The 18,187-nt window shown below is 44.7% G+C and overlaps 1 protein-coding gene across 1 annotated transcript in view; it reads right to left on the minus strand.

Annotated features, from left to right (window-relative positions):
* Nucleotides 1-7,389, minus strand: part of Zyg11b (zyg-11 family member B, cell cycle regulator) — a 57,154-nt gene extending 49,765 nt beyond the window's left edge. The window contains exon 1 of the mRNA NM_001426994.1: nt 7,186-7,389. Coding sequence (NP_001413923.1) covers nt 7,186-7,215 — 30 coding nt within the window. The 5' untranslated portion in view covers nt 7,216-7,389. The remainder of the gene's footprint in view (nt 1-7,185) is intronic.
* Nucleotides 7,390-18,187: the final 10,798 nt, after the last annotated feature.

Raw genomic sequence — 18,187 nt, forward strand, 5'->3', positions numbered from 1 at the left:
AGCCCTAAATACAGAATTTTACTAAATGTATCATTAGTTGTTTTGTGGTCCTGGAGAGTCTAACGCCAGGCCTTGCACATGCTGACCAAGTGCTCTTCGACTGAGTGACACTCCCAACCTTAATTTTTTTGAGACATGGCTTTCACTATGTAGTCCAGGCTGACTCAAGATCCTCTTGTTCCTTCCAAATACTGGAATTAGTGGTATACTATTTTTAATAATTTAATAAACCCCTAAAGGCAGTTTATAAGAAACTAAGAATTAGGAAAATTCCAAAAGTATCAGCAATCTGCCCTCACTGATGCCACAGTAAGGTAACTACAGAAAACACACTTAGCCAAAGAGTGGTATACTAGGTCCTTGCAATTATTTTTCTTACATGCTTTCCTCCGATTTAAATCACTAAGTAAAGGCACTTGCTGAAAGACAACCTTTGTCCCTAAGGACCTGAGTTCAATCCCCAAGCTCCACTGGTGGGAGGAAAGGACTACTGTAAGTTGTCACTTGACCTCCAGACATATACTCAACACATGAATAAACAATATCATTTAAAAATAAGTAATTTTAAATAAGTCGCTATTATAACATGGTGACAGTGAGAGTTTACACATTTATTGCCTCAACTGAACAATAGATGTCCCCCATTCCATTCGAATGTAACAGTACTCCACAGCCTTTCCACCTGGGTACAGTGGCTGCACCTGTGGTCTTAGCACCTGAGAGAGAGTGAGGCAGAGATCTCCTGATCTACCATTTCTAGTCCAGCCTGGACAATACAGCAAGAGCCCATCTCACAAAGGTAGCAAACAGCATCAAGCTGTTTAAGATAGCAGGGAACTTAACATGGCTCAAGGTCACAGGTTCCATCTAGCACACCCTCAATGCCAAACTCAGTTTCTAGAACACATTCTACCTAGCCTACTAGTGACTTTTGTTATTCTGTTTTGCTTTTTGAGGGAGAGACCTCAAGAGTGACCAAGCATGACTCTGAACTCCTGATCCTCCACTGTCATCTGAGACTAAGGCATGCACCAATCCCCAGCTCCTCCCTTATTAGTCTCTCTTGCCCCTTCCCACCAATCCCCTTCTCCTCCTAGTAGCCCCTCTTCTGTTTTCATACCAGGGAAGGACGGACCCATGAGCTTCTCCCTTCTCCACGACAGAGTCCTGATTAGCTCAATCTTGAATAGACCTCGTAACTCAAGTAATCAGAGCTAGCATGAGCTTAGGAACACAGCAGCTGTGCCTCTACCCTCTTGATGTTCAGCATTTCTCGTCCTCGTGCCAGAACTACCTGACAAAAGCAACTCAAGGGAAGGATTTATTCTGGCTCCAAGTTCATCCATTCCTCCATGGTGAGAACGGCATGCCAGCGGAAGTGAGGCAGTTGGTTACATCCCACCCATCCCACTGGCAGTTAGACAGCAAAGGGCTAAGGCCTGAGCCAGGCCCAGCTACTACTCAAAAGTCCTTCCCTGTGGCAATGCACTCCCCAGGTCAGTTAACTTCAAACACAAGAGCACATGGAAGACATTTCACATTCGAGCTATTATATTATTGTTTCTAACTTATTTTAAATTATGTGCATCCATCTGGGAATATGTGGATGTGAGTGCGGGTGCCTAGAGCAGCCAGAGGCCAGAAGAGGGCATCAGAGCCTCTGGAGCTGGAGTTATAAGAGATTGTAAGCCAGAAGATGTGGATACTGAGGACCAAACCCTGGAGCAGCATCAAAAGCACTCTGAACCCCTAAGAGATTTCTTCCCAGTATCCTTTGAGGAACTATTGTACTTTTAGTTTTGTTGGCCCTCCCTCCACTCCATATTCCCCTGTCCATATCTCTCCTCCTTCTCCCAATATCCCCTCTGTGATTTTTGTTGTTTTTTTTTTTTCTTTTTTTCGGAGCTGGGGACCGAACCCAGGGCCTACTGAGCTAAATACCCAACCCCTCCCCTCTGTTTTTTTTTTTTTTTTTTTTTAAGATTTATTCATTTATTATATATGAGTACACTGTAGCTGTCTTCAGACACACCAGAAGAGGGGATCGGATCTCTTTACAGATGGTTGTGAGCCACCATGTGGTTGCTGGGAATTGAACTCAGGACCTCTGGAAGAGTAGTCGGGTGCTCTTAACCACTGAGCCATCTCTCCAGCCCCCCTCTGTTTTTAAGATTCATTTTTATTTCTAATTACGTATGTCAGTGTGAGTATGTGCATGTAAATGCTGGTGTCTGTAGAGACCAGAGGTATTCCCTGGAGCTGGGGTTACAGTAGCTGTGAGCCACCTGATACAGGTTCTGGGCATTGAACTTGGGTCCACTGGAAGAACATCAAGTGTTCTTCAACATTCTATTCGGAGTGGTTTTTGTTTGTGAGACAGGGGCTTTCTTTGTAGTCCTGACTGCCCTGGTACTCGATATGTAGACCAGGCTGGCTTTGAACTGGCAGAGATCCTCCTGCCTCTACCTCCTGATTAAAGGGATGCTCCACTGCACCCATTTTGTTGTTGTGGTTGTTTTCTGGTTTTGATTTGTTTGTTTGGTTTTTTTTTTTGGAGGGGGGGCTTTTTTGGTCTTGTTATTTTTTTTTAAAGATTTATTTATTTTTTTATGTATATGAGTACACTGTAGCTGTCTTCAGACCAGAAGAGGGCATCGGATCCCTTTACAGATGGTTGTGAGCCACCATGTGGTTGCTGGGAATCGAACTCAGGACCTCTGGAAGAGCAGTCAGTGCTCTTAACCGCTGAGCCATCTCTCCAGCCCAAGTCTTGTTATTTTTTTTCAGATATGGTTTTACTGTGTAGCCTTGTCTGTCCTGGATCTCACTCTGTAGTACAGGCTGGCCTTGAACTCAGAGATCCGCTTTCATCACTGTTGTATACCTGAAGATGAGACAGACTCTAACCAATAACTGCTAGAAATAAAAAAATGACAGCCAATGTATTGTGTGAGCTGCTAATAGGATGGGTGTGACCCAGGAGTTGTTGTTATTGTTCTTCATCTTTTGAGGAGTAGGCAGGACCATCAGGATTTCCCTGAATTTCTTGGAAGGAAAGTCAAGTGCACATGTGGTTCCTCCTGACTATACTGTGTCTTTGCAACAGAACTCTTCAAATGTAATTCCTCAAGACTCCACTTGAAACAAGGGTCCTCTCCAAAGCCACCACTGACTACCATATTCCGTGATGCTACCTTGTCTTTCACAGCACATGTTTAAGTATGTTAAAACTGTTCACAGTTAAAACTACTCTATATACATAGAGATATGAGGAGGCAGGGACCACACCTGTTTTGTCCATATTCCCTGTGCAAACACAGTCAGATGGCACTCCAGAAACACTGTTGGATGAGTGGAAGGTCAGGGCTGCATGTTAAATCTCAAGTATCAGTCTTATACTTATATCAGTTCTTGAGAGAAACGCCAACTCTCAGGCTCAACTCCAAATGTAATAGATCAAGATCTGCAGTAGGCAGCCAAGCAAGTCCTCCCTGATTCACAGTAAACTTTGAAAACCTCTGCCTTAAATATATCAAGTATTCAAAATGCACCATAACACTTGAAAATGTATAATACGAAGCTTTGTAACAATCATCTGACTATTTGCTAAATATATTAAACTACTGCAAGAAAAACAAAACGCAGCCCCTGTTAGTAATCTCCAGCCCACAATGGGCTACTACTCTCCTCTTCACCCTTCCCACATACTTACTCTGTGTACATATTTAACAAACAAGAACAACTCTAGTTAGCTGAATATGAAGTTTAAAACACAATAATTCCCAATTATCTGCTGTGTTTCTCCCAAATTCATATGTTGAATACTTATTCTAGCCTGTAAGATGATGTATAAGTAGGTGGGGCCTTTGGAAAAGTGGTTAGATCACCTGTCTGAATGAGAATAGTGCTTTCATATAAAAGAGGCCCCATGGGGTTGGGGATTTAGCTCAGTGGTAGAGTGCTTGCCTAGCAAGCACAAGGCCCTGGGTTCAGGCCCAGCTCCGGGGAAAAAAAGAAAAAAAAAAAAAAAAAAGAGGCCCCAGAGAAGAGCCTTCCTCCTCTGTCCCAGGAGATACAGGGAAAACATGCCATCTATGAACCAGGGCAAAAATTCCCTCTAGACACTGGGCATGGTGGCGCATGCCAGCACTCGGGAGGCTTGTGGCAGGAAGACACCCTTCAGTCGGAGCCCAGCCAGTCCCACATGACAAGGTAGAGCTATGTAACATGACTGTCTTAAACCAAAACGGGGAACTCAGAATGCCTGTGCTGACAGACTCCTTGCCTAACATGCACAAGGGTCTGGGTTCAATATACAGCTCTACATAAACCAGGCATTGTGGCACATACCTAAAATCTCAGCACTAGAGAGGCTGAGGCAGTGGATCAGGAGTTCAAGATTGTCCTCCACTATCTACACTGTGAGTTTTAAACCAGCCTACACTGAGGCTCTGCTGTAGGAGAGAAAGGAGGAGCTAGGGAAATATAAACGCCTCCCTTGAGAGCACTTGGGTCCTCCCTACACACACAAGAGCTCAGCACAGCAATGTGCGCCTGTAACCCAGGTGCTGGGAGACAGGGACAGGCAGGTCCCTGGGGCTCACTGACCAGGCCAGTCTAGTCAAATGGGCAAGCTTCAGATCCAGTAAAGGATCCCGTCTCAAAAAACTACACAAATAAGGGGAGTTGGAGAGATGGCTCAGCTGTTAAAGCACACTTGTTGCTCTTTCAAAGACCAAGGCTCAGTTCCCAATACCCAAATAATGGCTTACAGCCATGCATAACTCCAGTTCCAAGGGACCTGCCACCCTCTTCTGACCTCCACAGGCACCAGGCACACGTGTAGTACACATCATATACACGGGCAAGTAACTCATACATATCTTTTAAAAATCCAAAATATTGGGGTTGGGGATTTAGCTCAGTGGTAGAGCGCTTGCCTAGCAAGCGCAAGGGCCTGGGTTCAGTCCCCAGCTCCGAAAAAAAGAAAAAGAAAAAAAAAAATCCAAAATATTAAAAACAACAACTCTGGCCTCCACACGCATGCACACACACACATGAGCACATATGGCCATCTCTATACACACTCTCAAAGGAAGAAAACAGACAATATATGTGCTGGTCCTTGTCCCTGGGTTGTCTCTGCTCCAAAGCTCATAAAGTTTGTGATGAGCTAGCCAACTGATGGTGTTTTGTTACAGCAACCTAGCGGACTAAGACAATTCCTTTCTCACCACATCCTATTTCTTCCATCCTTCCAGGTAGTAAACATGTAATCCTTCACTATAAATCATTTCCCCCAGAAACAGTCTCTCTTGTAGCCCTGGCTCTTCTAGAACTCTCTAGAGCAGGCTGACCCCAAGGATCCAGCTGTCTCTGCCTCCCCAGTGGTGGGACTGAAGGAGTACCCAACTTTTCACAACATATCTTTCACACTTGAGATGAAGTCTTCTTCCTTCCTTCCCAAATGGTCCATCATTCAGGCCCAGCTCAAATGATTCTTTGAATCCCAGTCCTCTTTCTATACTCATTCAGTCGGTGGAAAGGCCAAAAGTCTAACAGCCTGCAACCTTCTCCAGCAAGATGGCCCTCTAGTCTGGAGTCATTGCTACATCTTACTCTACTCCTTTCTGCACCAAAATATGCTTCAGCTCGCCCTGAGTAGATTGCCGGGTACCTCACATTTCAGTGAGAGACTGCATTTGTCAGGTAAGGAAATGAGATCTAAATCAAATCATCCAAGTGTCTACTTGACCTGGGCACTGGGACTAAAGGGAATTAAGGAAGGCCCAGTTGTTTCCTGACTCTAACATGGGAAGGAGCAGATCAGCACACAGTGAGAGCAGTTACAAGTGAGAGCCTGAGAGCCGAAATCACTGGGGAAAGACAATAGAGAAGAGGCAGAGTCCATGAGGGAGGGAGGGAAGGAGGGAGGGAGGGAGGGAGGGAGGGTTTCCTGGTTAAATAACCAGATAGTAAGTTACCTTCCTAAAAACCAGATAGAGGGAAATACAAACTAGGAAACTATGATTAGCAGGAAGTCTTTTTGACTAGAATGTATTATTCCTCCCAGAGATCAAAATTTAGCCAATTGTATATGATGGAACAATGCTTTCAATATATACACTGCAAAACACGGGTAACTCACTTCAAAAGAGGGCTGTAGTCACAGCCATTTTGAAGCAGAGGAAAATTTGCAAAGAAAGGGTCTCTCCAAGAGAGGGCAGAAAGGGCAAAACAAATACAACCTTTAGAAGGAAGGTATTCGAAGGACTGTCACAATCTGACTGCCAACCTGATATTCAGACCTCAAATGCCCTTGGTCTCTGCCTAACAAAAAACAAATCATGTGTTCTGAGCAACAACTGTCAAGCCTGCAAAATACAAGAGATTTTTAATTTCCCAAACAGTAACTCCACATGAAAACGCATTCAAAATAAAAATTTCACAACCTTTTTCACTATTTCTGTCAAAAGGCCTGATGATGGCAAAAGGCTTCAAGATGTACTCTATAACACACCTCACTCCGGTTTTTGCAATGACACTAGGTAGTAACGCTTCCAGACTAATCTTCCATACCGCCAATCTCCCCTCACTTCCCCACTCCAAAACAGAAAGGGGAAAGAAAGACTACTAATCTGTATGTGCCCGCCCAACAGCTCCTGGGAAGCAATTGCCTTCAAATTGCTCCTGCTTAGTTAGCCCCCTGAAGCCTGCAGAAGGAAATGGGGACAGATGTGTGAGCCGGCGACGGAGGACATCCGACGAGCGACAGAGGAAATGCGGATGGTCGAGGACCAAGGGGAAGAAGGGGCGCTGGAGACAGAAGGGTGAAGGGGATCGAGGAGGGAAAGGAAGCAAAGTGTGAGAACGAAAAGTGTGGGGTGGGAAGAGATTAACGACCATAGAGGAGAAAGGTAAAATGGTTGAGGAGAAAGGCGAGGGTTAAGGACAGGGAGGGGGGACGAGGAGAATGCGAAGGAGGCTGTCACCGGGGGACAAAAGGGTGTCACCGGAGAGAAGGGAGATTAAGGGATGTCTCCTAAAGGTGTTTGCTCCAGCTGGTGGATGGGAAACGCAAGCCGGAGGAGGCAGAGGCCAAGGGTGCGGGAAGAAGAGTGAGACGGCTGCCCGGCGGTAGCCCGGGGGGAGGGGGGAGGAGGGGGACAGGCCGCGCTAGCTTACCATGGCTGTGTGGGCCTGGTCCTCCGGCATGCAGCCTCGGTCCTGCGTGTGGTTGCCGGCCGAGCCCGAGCCCGCCGCTAAGATCACCCGGCGCGGGGGCTCCAGGTGGCTCCGGTCAGGCAGCGGCTCCGGGCTGGGCCCAGGCCTCGGCCTCGCTCTTCTGAACTACAGCAGCCGCTGCCGCAGCCTGACCGAAACTCAGACTCCGCCTCGCTCGCCGCGCCTGCTGCGCCCCGCCTCCCCCCACGCGAGGTCCCGCCCCTCTCTCGCCGAGCCTACCGCGCCCTGCCCCCTAGAAGTCCCGCCCCTCTCCCCGTGCCTGCCTTGCCCCGCCCCCCGGTGATCCCACCCCCTTCAGACTCCGCCCCTTCTCAGCGTAAACTCCCTTTCCCGAACACCAACCCTTAAAGGGGCCAACGCCCTCTCACAGGGATTCGCTTTTTTTCTGCTTTGGAAGAGATTTAAACCTAACCTCCAGGAGACTGCCGTGGTTACCCTCATTCTTCAAATTTTAACTTCTGATTCATAGTCATTAATTTTTGTTGTCATTGTTCTTAGTGATTTCAGCATTCTGTTATATGATTTTGTTTTGTTGTTTTTGTTTTGTTTTTTTGAGACAGGGTCCCTCTATATAGCATATAGGCCCGTGTTCTGCCTGCCACTGAGTCACATCCCAATATTCACTTCCTTTCTCTATCTCCTCTCTTTCCTTTTTACTATCAAAAAGCACTCCAGGGACTGGAAGATGGCTCTGCAGTTAAGAGCACTGGCTGCTCTTCAGAGGACCCAGGTTCAGTTCTCAACACCCACACGGAGGCTCAAAACCATAACTACACTTTCAGGGGATCTGACACCCTCTTCTGGACTCTGAAGGCACCATGCATGCGTCTGACACATAGGCAAAACACTCACACACATAAAATAAATTAAAACATGTAAATTTAAAGTTCCGATCCTGAACCTGCAGTGAAGCCACAGCTTGGGGGAAACCCCAAAGCACACTGTGGGACTGAATGCCTCTCCTTCCTTTGATCTTATGTTCCAACGCTGCTTGGCTACACTGTACTTTTCCACCATCTAGATAGCTACTTCAAGTCTCTCTTCCCAGGCCTCCCATACTTCCTTCCTCGTGCTCGTTTACCTAATCATTTTTGCCTTCAAATCACTGACAACTTAAATGGACAAAAGAGAACATCCATGTAAGTTTTTATCACTGACAGTGACTTCCAGACCTCCTGAAATTCCACTTCTATACTTTTTTCCCTCTCTGTAGCGCAGGCTAGCCTTGAATTCACTATGAAGTCCATGCTTGCTTCAACTTTCCCATTTCTCCGCTGTGATGGTTTGAATAGGTATGGCCCCCACAGACTCCTGTGTTTGAATGCTTGGCCCACAGAGGATGGCGATATTAGGAAGTGTAGCCTTGCTAGAGAAAGTATGTCACTGTTTTTCCAGAGCACACCTTCTGGAGACCTAACCCCCTGGCCTTTTGCCACTTGGCCATCTTCCATTTTTAATACAATCAGGGCAGCATTAAGTACTAGTATAGCTATTGCCAAACAGGCACTTCCAGAAGGCTGCCACTTGATTGCTTTCACCTTGTGTGTGGTCCTGGGAATTAACCACAAGGCTTTGCACATGCTGTGCAAGTGTTCTCCTCTTGGGCAACATCCTCACTGCTCAGACTCTGCTGCTCTTGCAAAACTGAATGTCTATGCCCATATTCTTTCTCACCGTCCCTTGGCAAGCACTGTGCTACCTTTTGTTGAGGTTGCTGCAGTGCTGGATATTAAGTCGATGGCCTCATATGTGCTATGCAAGCTCTCTACCTGAGACACACTCAAAACTCGCATAGACCTAATTTTTTAATCTCTGTGAATTTGATTACTCTAGTGTGGAGGTTTGGTCTGTTGCTGTGTATGGTAATGCCAAACTCTGTTCCTGAAGGTCTAGTTTCCTAGGAGTGAATGCTCACATTTGGCAGCTTTTGTTGTGCAAAACTTGCTCCTTCACTTAAAGCTATTGGTTAATTAAAAACGGTACAGCCAATCACTGGAGGGATTAGAGGTAGGCAGATTTTGAGTTATCTGGTGGATGGTTGCAGAGAGAGAGAGAGAGAGAGAGAGAGAGAGAGAGAGAGAGAGGGAGGGAGGAGGAGGAAGAAGAAGAGGGGGAGGAGGAGGAAGAGGAGGAGGAGGAAGAGGGGGGAGGAGGAGGAAGATGAGAGGGGGAGGAGGAAGATGAGAGGGGAGGAGGAGGAAGATGAGAGGGGGAGGAGAAGGAAGAGGAGAGGGAGAAGAGGAAGAGGGGAGAGGAGGAAGAAGAGGAGGGAGGAGGAAGAGGAGGAAGCTAACATGGGAAGAGATGGAATATGAGCTCATGGCCAAGAGAAACAGCAAGTAACTGGGGTACACTACTAGGGAAGTAGCCAGGCCAGCAATTAGAAAAGTACATTAGAGGGGCTGGGGATTTAGCTCAGTGGTAGAGCGCTTGCCTAGGAAGCGCAAGGCCCTGGGTTCGGTCCCCAGCTCCGAAAAAAAGAACCAAAAAAAAAAAAAAAAGAAAAGAAAAGTACATTAGAGGTTACTCCCTGTAATTGTCAAAACCAAATTAAATAACCATAGTCTGAGTCCCACTCATTCATAAGTTAGACAAGGATAAGTTTAAATTAGTTGAACTGGACAGGCGTGTGTGTGTGTGTGTGTGTGTGTGTGTGTGTGTGTGTGCAGGGATTAAGTCCCAAGCAGGTCAATCATGCTAGGCAAGTGCTCCACCACTGAGCATGTCCAGCCAATATGATGATGATGATTTGTTTTGTCTCACTATGTAGCACTGGCTGGCCTAGAGTTCACTATAAAGCAAAGTGGGCCTCTAACACACAGAGATCCATCTACTTTTGTACCAAAAGTGAAATTAAAATTGTGTATCGCTACACTCTGTTTCTTCTTTATATATAAGGTGTGTGCAGGTTCACATGCACATGTAGAAGCCAGAGGTTAATATAAGGTGTCTTCCTTTATTGTGCTCCACCGTGTGTGCCTGTGCGTGTGTGTGTGTGTGTGTGTGTGTGTGTGTGTGTGTGTGTGTGTACATATATGTGTGCCAATGTAAGGCTCAAAGTGAGCCTTAACTACCAGGAGAACCCCCAAATGAGACATGAGAACAGAGTTCGATGCAAACTCAAGAAGTTTATTTTTTCCGGCACATCAGGGTCGACCTTTAATCAGACCCTGGTAGCAAGTGATTAGAAGGCAACCCCAAATGGCTAGAACAAGCAGTTTTTATATTTTTAGGGGTACAGGTTAAATCACCAAGGTTACAGTTTAAACTTATTGGCTAAGCATATTGACCTTTGAATCTATTGACTAGCAAGCATAGGACATGCATTTGAACTCTATCTGGGACCAGAAGGTCAGATGATTATCAGTACCTTCTGTGGTTTTTCAAGAATGTCCCTGCTCCTCCCAAGAACTGTGGGTAGAGAATGGAACTTGGTCTAGCCTTGACCTGAGGTGGGAAGCTGGTACTTGGCCTGATCTTGACCTGAGGCAATGGGTGTAAGGCTGGCAAAAGCCCCTAGGATCCTTCACAGGAACCCCATAACCTACTTCCTTTCAACCAGACCAAGATTCTTTGGTTTGTTTTGTTTGTTTGTTTGTTTGTTTGTTTTTGTTTTTTTTTTTTGTTTTTGGAGCTGGGGACCGAACCCAGGGCCCTGTGCTTCCTAGGCAAGCGCTCTACCACTGAGCTAAATCCCCAACCCCCAGACCAAGATTCTTAATAGCTCTTACACTTCAGTAAGAACTACGGTCCTTCACCATGGAGCATGGAAGTCAGACAATATCCTTTGGCAGCTGGCTTCTTTCATCACATGGAACCCAGGGATCAAATTCAGGCCAGCACACTTAGAAGCAGGGCAAGCACCCCACCACTGATTTTACCATCCCTATCTCTCCTCTCTCAGCTTGGTTGGGGGTCCTGAGGAAGGGGTGTTTGGGAGCAGCAAAAGAACGACTCAAAGTCAAATTGTGGGTACAAGCTGGCAGCCTTGTAGTCTACTCCAGATGACTCCCTACGCAGTTCTCTGTAGATAGCTTGTCTGTAGCCTGCTTGAGATAGCTCTCTACTGAGACACCTCTCTCTTGCTAGAAAAAAAATTCTAAAAGGTCTCTTGATAGCTCATGGGTTTTGTGGCCAGAATCAGAAATGCTGCTATTAAAAAAAAAAAAAAAAAAGTTCTTGGATTTTCTAGAAGAGTCTAAAAGAGCTATGTTACCTCTCTAAGTAATTCTTGGGTCCACAGTCAGAAATCCAGTTAAAAAAATTCCAAAAGAGCTATGAAAAATTCTAAAAGAGATGTGTTCACTCTTCATGGGTTTTCTAACCAAAATCAGAAATCCAGTTTAAAAAAAAAAAAATCTCAAAGAGCTATGTTCTTTCTCTAGAGCTCTCTAGACAGTTTAGCTCTTGCTAGAAAACATTCTGGAAAAAAAGAACTATCAATTTCTGCTAGCTCCTTTCATGCAGACTAAAAGTACAGTTCTTTTATTTGCATATCAATTCAGACTTTTACTCCAGGTTCCCTCTTGACCATCCCACATGACCTTAGCCCCTTGACTCTTAGGAAAAGGACAGCAACAGCAAGTGCATTTTTTTTTCTCTAAGCATTGCAAATGAATTCAGAGATCTGCCTGTCTTTGTAAACACAGACAATAACCTAGCCGGGAGAGATCCCATCCTGAGATTACCATTCCGACCGTGCCTAAACCTAAATTCAACCTGTCCCAGGTTGATCTTGAACTCAGAAATCTGTCTGTTTTTGTATCTTTTTTACAAACTGGCTCATAGTGTAGCTGCCTCTGTTTTTTTTAGGTCTGTGAAGCTCCTTATACAATTTATATCACATCTTTATATTTTGCATAGTTGAGAAATTATATGTTTTTGAACTCCTGTTTACAGAGCTCTTTCCCACAGCCTTAAGGGCTCTCCTGAAGTTCTCAGCCTTTTCCATTTTGCTGAGACATTAGACACATCCTTGCCTCCTGGACTCCAGCTGTCTCTGATTATCATGAAGTAATTAACCTTGGAAATATGTATACACAAGCCTCACACACAGCAACTGTCAATACTTGGGGAGGACCACACCCTGCTGGCCGTGTTCCAGAGGCAGGAAACCATGTCACACCATCCCCTTCCACATGGCCAAGCAGTACTTGGTAGACCACTTAGCAAGTTCTAGGCCAACCTAGGCTATAAAAAGCCAAGACTTTATCTCAAAAAAATAAATAAATAAATAAATAAATAAATAAATAAAAAAAAAAAAAAAAAAAACAAGGCCAAGTATGGTGGCACGCTCCTTTAATTCCAGCATTTACGATGCAGAAACAGTGGGATCCTTGTGAATTCCAGGGTAGCCTATAAGTTCTAGACCAGCTGGGGCTACACAGTAAGATCTTGTCTGAAAAGCTGGGCAGTGATGGCACAGGTCTTTAGAGGCAGAAGAAACAAGCGGATCTGAGTTCAAAGCTAGCCTGGTCTACAGAGCTAGAAACCCCCCAAAAAAACCAAACCAAAAAAATCAAGCAACAATTGTAAGGTTCAAACTTAAGGACAAAGGCTGCCTTAGGCAAACACCAGGTGGAATTTAGGATAATACCCTGTTCCAGGAAATGAGCTAACGGCCCTTAGCAGTGATCCTTCACCAAACCCTCTGCATTCCAAAGATATTTCCCCACCAAGGGCCTCCCACCAATGAATTCAAAGGACAATAGGTGGCCACCAATGAATTCAAAAAGGTAATAGGCCCCACCAATGAGAAATAACCAACTCATGCTGTAACTTAAAGCCTATACCTGAAACAGTATAAAGGGTGTGGACTTTGTCTTCAGGGTCACCCCAGTGCGCTGGATCATTAAACCTCTTGCTTATTGCATCGATTTCCATCTCCATGTTTTCATGAGTGGGACCTTCTGGACGTAGGGCTGATTGGGTCCTACATAATAATCTTGTCTAAAAACAAAAAGTGGAGCATGGAGCTAAAGTTGATGTGTAGTCAGTAAAACAAATTAGGAAGTCCAAAAATATAACCAATATACATGGTAATATAACATCAAGATAGAATATCAGCTGGGCATGGTGGCTCATTCCTTTAATCTCAGCACTGAGGATGCAGAGGCAGGCGGATCTCAGTGAGTTTGAGGCCAGTCTAGTCTACAAAACAAGTCCTGGACAGCCAGGGTTGTTACAAAGAGAAAACTTGTCTTGAAAAAAAAAAATAAAAACGAAGATATAATATCAAATCAATAAGAAAAAGAAAGGGTGAGATTGTATTTGGTGTTACCATAAGAAGTTAGCTACTTAGAAAATTTTTGATACAAATCTACACCACATACTATGCAGCAGGATAAACCGAAATGTGAACAAAGAAATGAAATAAAAAAAAATTGGGAGAAATATTTCATAATTTCAACATGAAGAAAATACTTTTAAATAGAAAACAAAAGCTAATGCCATTCAGAAAGGGATGGAGAGACAGCTCATGGGTTAAGAGCTCAGATTGCAGCTATAGAGAACCTGAGTTCCTAGCACAACTCTGAGGCAGTTCACAAATGCCTGTATCACCTGCACTTGTGCATGCCTGCACACAATATACATAGTTAAAAATAAAATAAATCTTAACTAAAAAACAAAAGCCATAAAGGAAAAGATTGATAGATTTAGAATTGGGCTGGAGAGATGGCTCAGAGGTTAAGAGCACTGACTGCTCTTCCAGAGGTCCTGAGTTCAATTCTCAGCAACCACATGGTGGCTCACAACCATCTGTGATGGGATCTGATGCCCTCTTCTGGTGTGTCTGAAGACAGCGACAGTGTATTCATATAAATAAAATAAGTAAATCTTAAAAAAGAAAGAAAGAAAAGCAATAGTAGAAATCAGAAAGAAATATACTGTTGAGATTGGTGTTGAGGACTGGTAAAATTCAGCAGGAAAGCATACTTGCCTCTTACGTTTGATGACCTGAGTCTGATCCAGTTTGATCCTAGAGACCCACATGTTTGGAAGGAGAAAACTGACTCCCCCAAGTCATTCTCTGACTTCTGTATATATATACATAAATGAATAAATGTAAATGTTTTTAAAAGATTGACAGCAGGTCACATGAAGGAAGTTACTCGAGAGGTCTGATTATTGTTCGGGGTTTCATTTTATATGGTTCAAAAGAAGGAAGCCTTTGGTTGCTAAAGGGTACAGCATAGATCATTCTCTTTTTTGACTGAGTAAGTCTTTGCTTACTGTGCATGGACATTCCCATAATGCATCTGATTTTAATTATAGGCAATGGAAGATTCTCCATGAAGTTCACTCAGAGGACAGTTTGCTTTATTGTACTTGCACCAAAACTAATTCAGTCTGGCCCATGCCCTAATCCCAGCATGCAGGAAGCAGGAACAAGTGAATCTCTCTGAGTTCCAGGCCAGACTAATCTACATAGTGAATTCCAGGCTAGTCAGAGTTACATAGTGAGGCTTTGCTTCAAAATATCATTACCACCACCACCACCACCACCACCACCACCACCACCACCACCACCACCACCACCACCACCATCCAGGCTGATTGCACCTCAGTCCCCAGATCTACAGTATGATCAAATTGTGAGTATGTCTGATGGTTGTCAGGAGGTGGGGGGAAGGAGCTTACCTCATTGTTTAGAGTGTGTTGAATGGGACTTGTTACAGGAGGGGGTCCTAGGTTGCCAATGGGTTTGCTAGGTGAGTTGTTAGAACTGAAGTTTGTGCATAGCCCAAGCCAAGGGGAGTCCCAAGTTGCTAAGCTACTGTGTGGACTTGTCTGCCTCCCTGGGAGAGAGAACCAAAGCAACAGAAGCAACAGGAAGCTTCTGGAGAGCAGACTGTAGACAAATAAAGAACAATGTAAGAGTGAGAATTATCCCACGTGGGCTGTGTGCCTAGGCTTTTCCAGCTCCTGCTCACCAGAACTGCTCAAAAAGGAGCTGACTTACAGGGGTGATAATTCATGCCTAAGACAGCAGCGCTCAGGAGTCCAGGGCAGGGAGATTTTGAGGCCAGCCTGGTCTACAGTGTGTTCTGGCCAAGCTGGTCTACAGTGTAAGAGTCTGTGTCCAAAAAAATGAAAAGAAAAAAGAAAAGTGGAGGGACTGACTAAGAATATATTAATATTATGATAAAGGAGAACTCTATAGTAATTACCCAGTCACACACTTAAATAAAATAATGTAAAAAAAATACATTTTTAAAGTGAGTCTGGAAAAAAAAAGTGAGTCTGATGGTTCAGGCTCCTTCTAATTCTGGGATTAAAAGTGTACAGCATCACACCTGCCTTGCTTTGCTGTTATTTTTAAGATTCATAGCCCTGAAACTTTGAGGGCAGGAACTATTCTGAAAGTCTTCTATCTTTTGGGGACTAACTAAAGGTAAGTGACTTCCTCCCCTACATGGAGAGCCAAGCTTACTATGGGAAAATGCCAGCTGCCACTCTGTAAACAGCACAAGACACTGAGCTGCTTTCCAACTATGCATGAGGACCCCAGATTCAGAGAAGTTTCCCTAAAGGATCCTCTCTAGAGGCTGGTTATGTGGCTCAGTGGTTAGTGCTGCTTTTCTGAAGAAGCCAAGTTCTCAGCACCCGTGGTGGATGACTCACTGTAACTCTGCTCCCGGAGATCTGGCACCCTCTCTGGCCTCTCCACTCACATGCCCATACAATACACATACATTATTCACATAATTAAAAATAAAAAGTCTGGGGCTGGGGATTTAGCTCAGTGGTAGAGCACTTACCTAGGAAGCGCAAGGCCCTGGGTTCGGTCCCCAGCTCCGAAAAAAAGAACCAAAAAAATAATAATAATAATAATAATAAAATGAAATAAAATAAAATAAAAGTCTGAAAGAGGGGGCTGGAGAGATGGCTCAGGAGTTAAGAGCACTGGCTGCTCTTCCAGAGGGCCTGAGATCAATTCCCAGCACCCACATGGTGGCTCACAACCATCTGGAATAGGATCTGATGCCCTCTTCTGGTGTGTCTGAAGACAGCCACAGTGTACTCACATACATAAAATAAATAAATCTTTTAAAAAAAAAAATACAAAAGAAAAAAAAATCACTCCCAGTCATGGGCTGATTTGACTGCTACATCATTAGTCCTAATTACCTTTCATCTTAGTTTTTGTTTGTCTCTTTGTTTGTTTTTGAGACGGAGTCTTTCTACATAGCTGTCTGGAATCCACTCTATAGACCAGGCCGCTTCAAACACACAGACATCCACCTGATTCTGCCTCTAGAGTGCTAGAATTAAAAGCATGTGTTTTATGCTAAGGATTGGTTTTATTTTTTATTTATGTGTATATGTGTGTGAATGCACTCTCAGAGGCCAGAAGAATGTCAAATCCCTGGATCTGTAGTCCTGGCACTGGTGAGCCAGCAGACTTGGGTACCAGGAACCCAAGTCAAGTATAGCAAGCTCTCTTAACTGCTCCGCCATTTCCCAGCACCTGTCCCACTTTTCAAAGCAATTTGTTTGGTGCCTTTCCCAGAATTCCTGTTTCCCCATGTCTGCATTGACTCCAAGATATTGCCTTGCCAACCTGCCCTCAGGACACGTTGGTGATAGTGATCCTGGAAGACCTTGAGCGCCATTCTCCTGCTGCAGTGTGTCTTCTTTGTTACTTCTGTTTGATTCCAGAAGGCAAAGGAAACTGATTTGGATAGAAACCAGAAGGAGAGTCAGACAGAGTTGGGACCCCAGCACCCATCTAACAAGCCAGGTAGCCCACTCATGCCTATAAGTCAAACTCTGAGGTAGGCCCGCACAAGAAGATCACAGGGCTATCTGGATTCTAGACTCACTGAGAAAAATGATAGACCACTGTGGTAGCTCATCTGAGAAGCAAGGCTCATCTGAGAAGAAGGAACTCAACTGATAAAAATGCCTTTGCAAACTGACCTTTAGGCAAGTCGGTAGAGCATTTCCTTGATTAATGATTGACATGGGCAAGCCCATCCCACTGTGGGCAGTGCCACCCCTGATGGTCCCAGGTTGTATAAGAAAGCAGCAGGCTGAGCTTTGCTTTGTCCCCATGGGGAACAAGCCAGTAAGCAGCATTCCTCCGTAGTCTCTACTTCAGTTCCTGCCTCAAGGTTCCTGCTGTCCATCAGTGATGAACAGTGACGGTGACATGGAAGCCAAATAAAACCCTTTCTTCTACAAGTTGCTTTTTGGTCATGGTGTTTTATCACAGAAAAAGAGAACAAACAAATATACCCAGGTTCAGGGAAAGACCCTGCCTCAAAGGAAGGGCTCTGTCATTGAACCTGGAGTTTTCCACCTAGGCCTGTCTCCGCCCCTTTCTCCAGCTGGGAGGCTACAGAACTGCTTTATTATTGCCCCTGACGTTTTGTGAGGATGCCCGAAACCCAAACTCATGTTTGCCTAACAGTCACTTCCCTCCCCATTTTTTTTTTAAAGATTTATTTATTTATTATATATAAGTACACTGTAGCTGTCTTCAGATACACCAGAAGAGGGCATCAGATCTCTCTACAGATGGTTGTGAGCCACCATGTGGTTGCTGGGAATTGAACTCATGACCTCTGGAAGAGCAGTCGGGTGCTCTTAACTGCTGAGCCATCTCTCCAGCCCTTCCCTCCCCATTTTAAACACCGCCTGGGCTCATCCTGCATACTTTCTTCCCCCTTAGGGTTTACCACCAAGCATTCACTCAAAATCCACCAACTTAACATCTTAGCAGTTTATATGTCACTGGGATTTTACAGGTTTTCTTCTGTAGGGGTGTATGTATGGGTGCGAGACTGCCGTGGCACTTCTGTGAAGGTCAGAGATCAACTTCCAGGGACTAGGGGTTCTCTCTTTCCACCACGTAGATCCAAGGGGTCAAACTCTGGTTGTCAGGCTTGGAAGCAAGCATCTTTACCTGATAACCCATATGGTGGACACCATCTTA

This window comes from Rattus norvegicus, chromosome 5 (genome assembly GCF_036323735.1).
Source record: "Rattus norvegicus strain BN/NHsdMcwi chromosome 5, GRCr8, whole genome shotgun sequence".
NCBI classification, from domain to species: domain Eukaryota; kingdom Metazoa; phylum Chordata; class Mammalia; order Rodentia; family Muridae; genus Rattus; species Rattus norvegicus.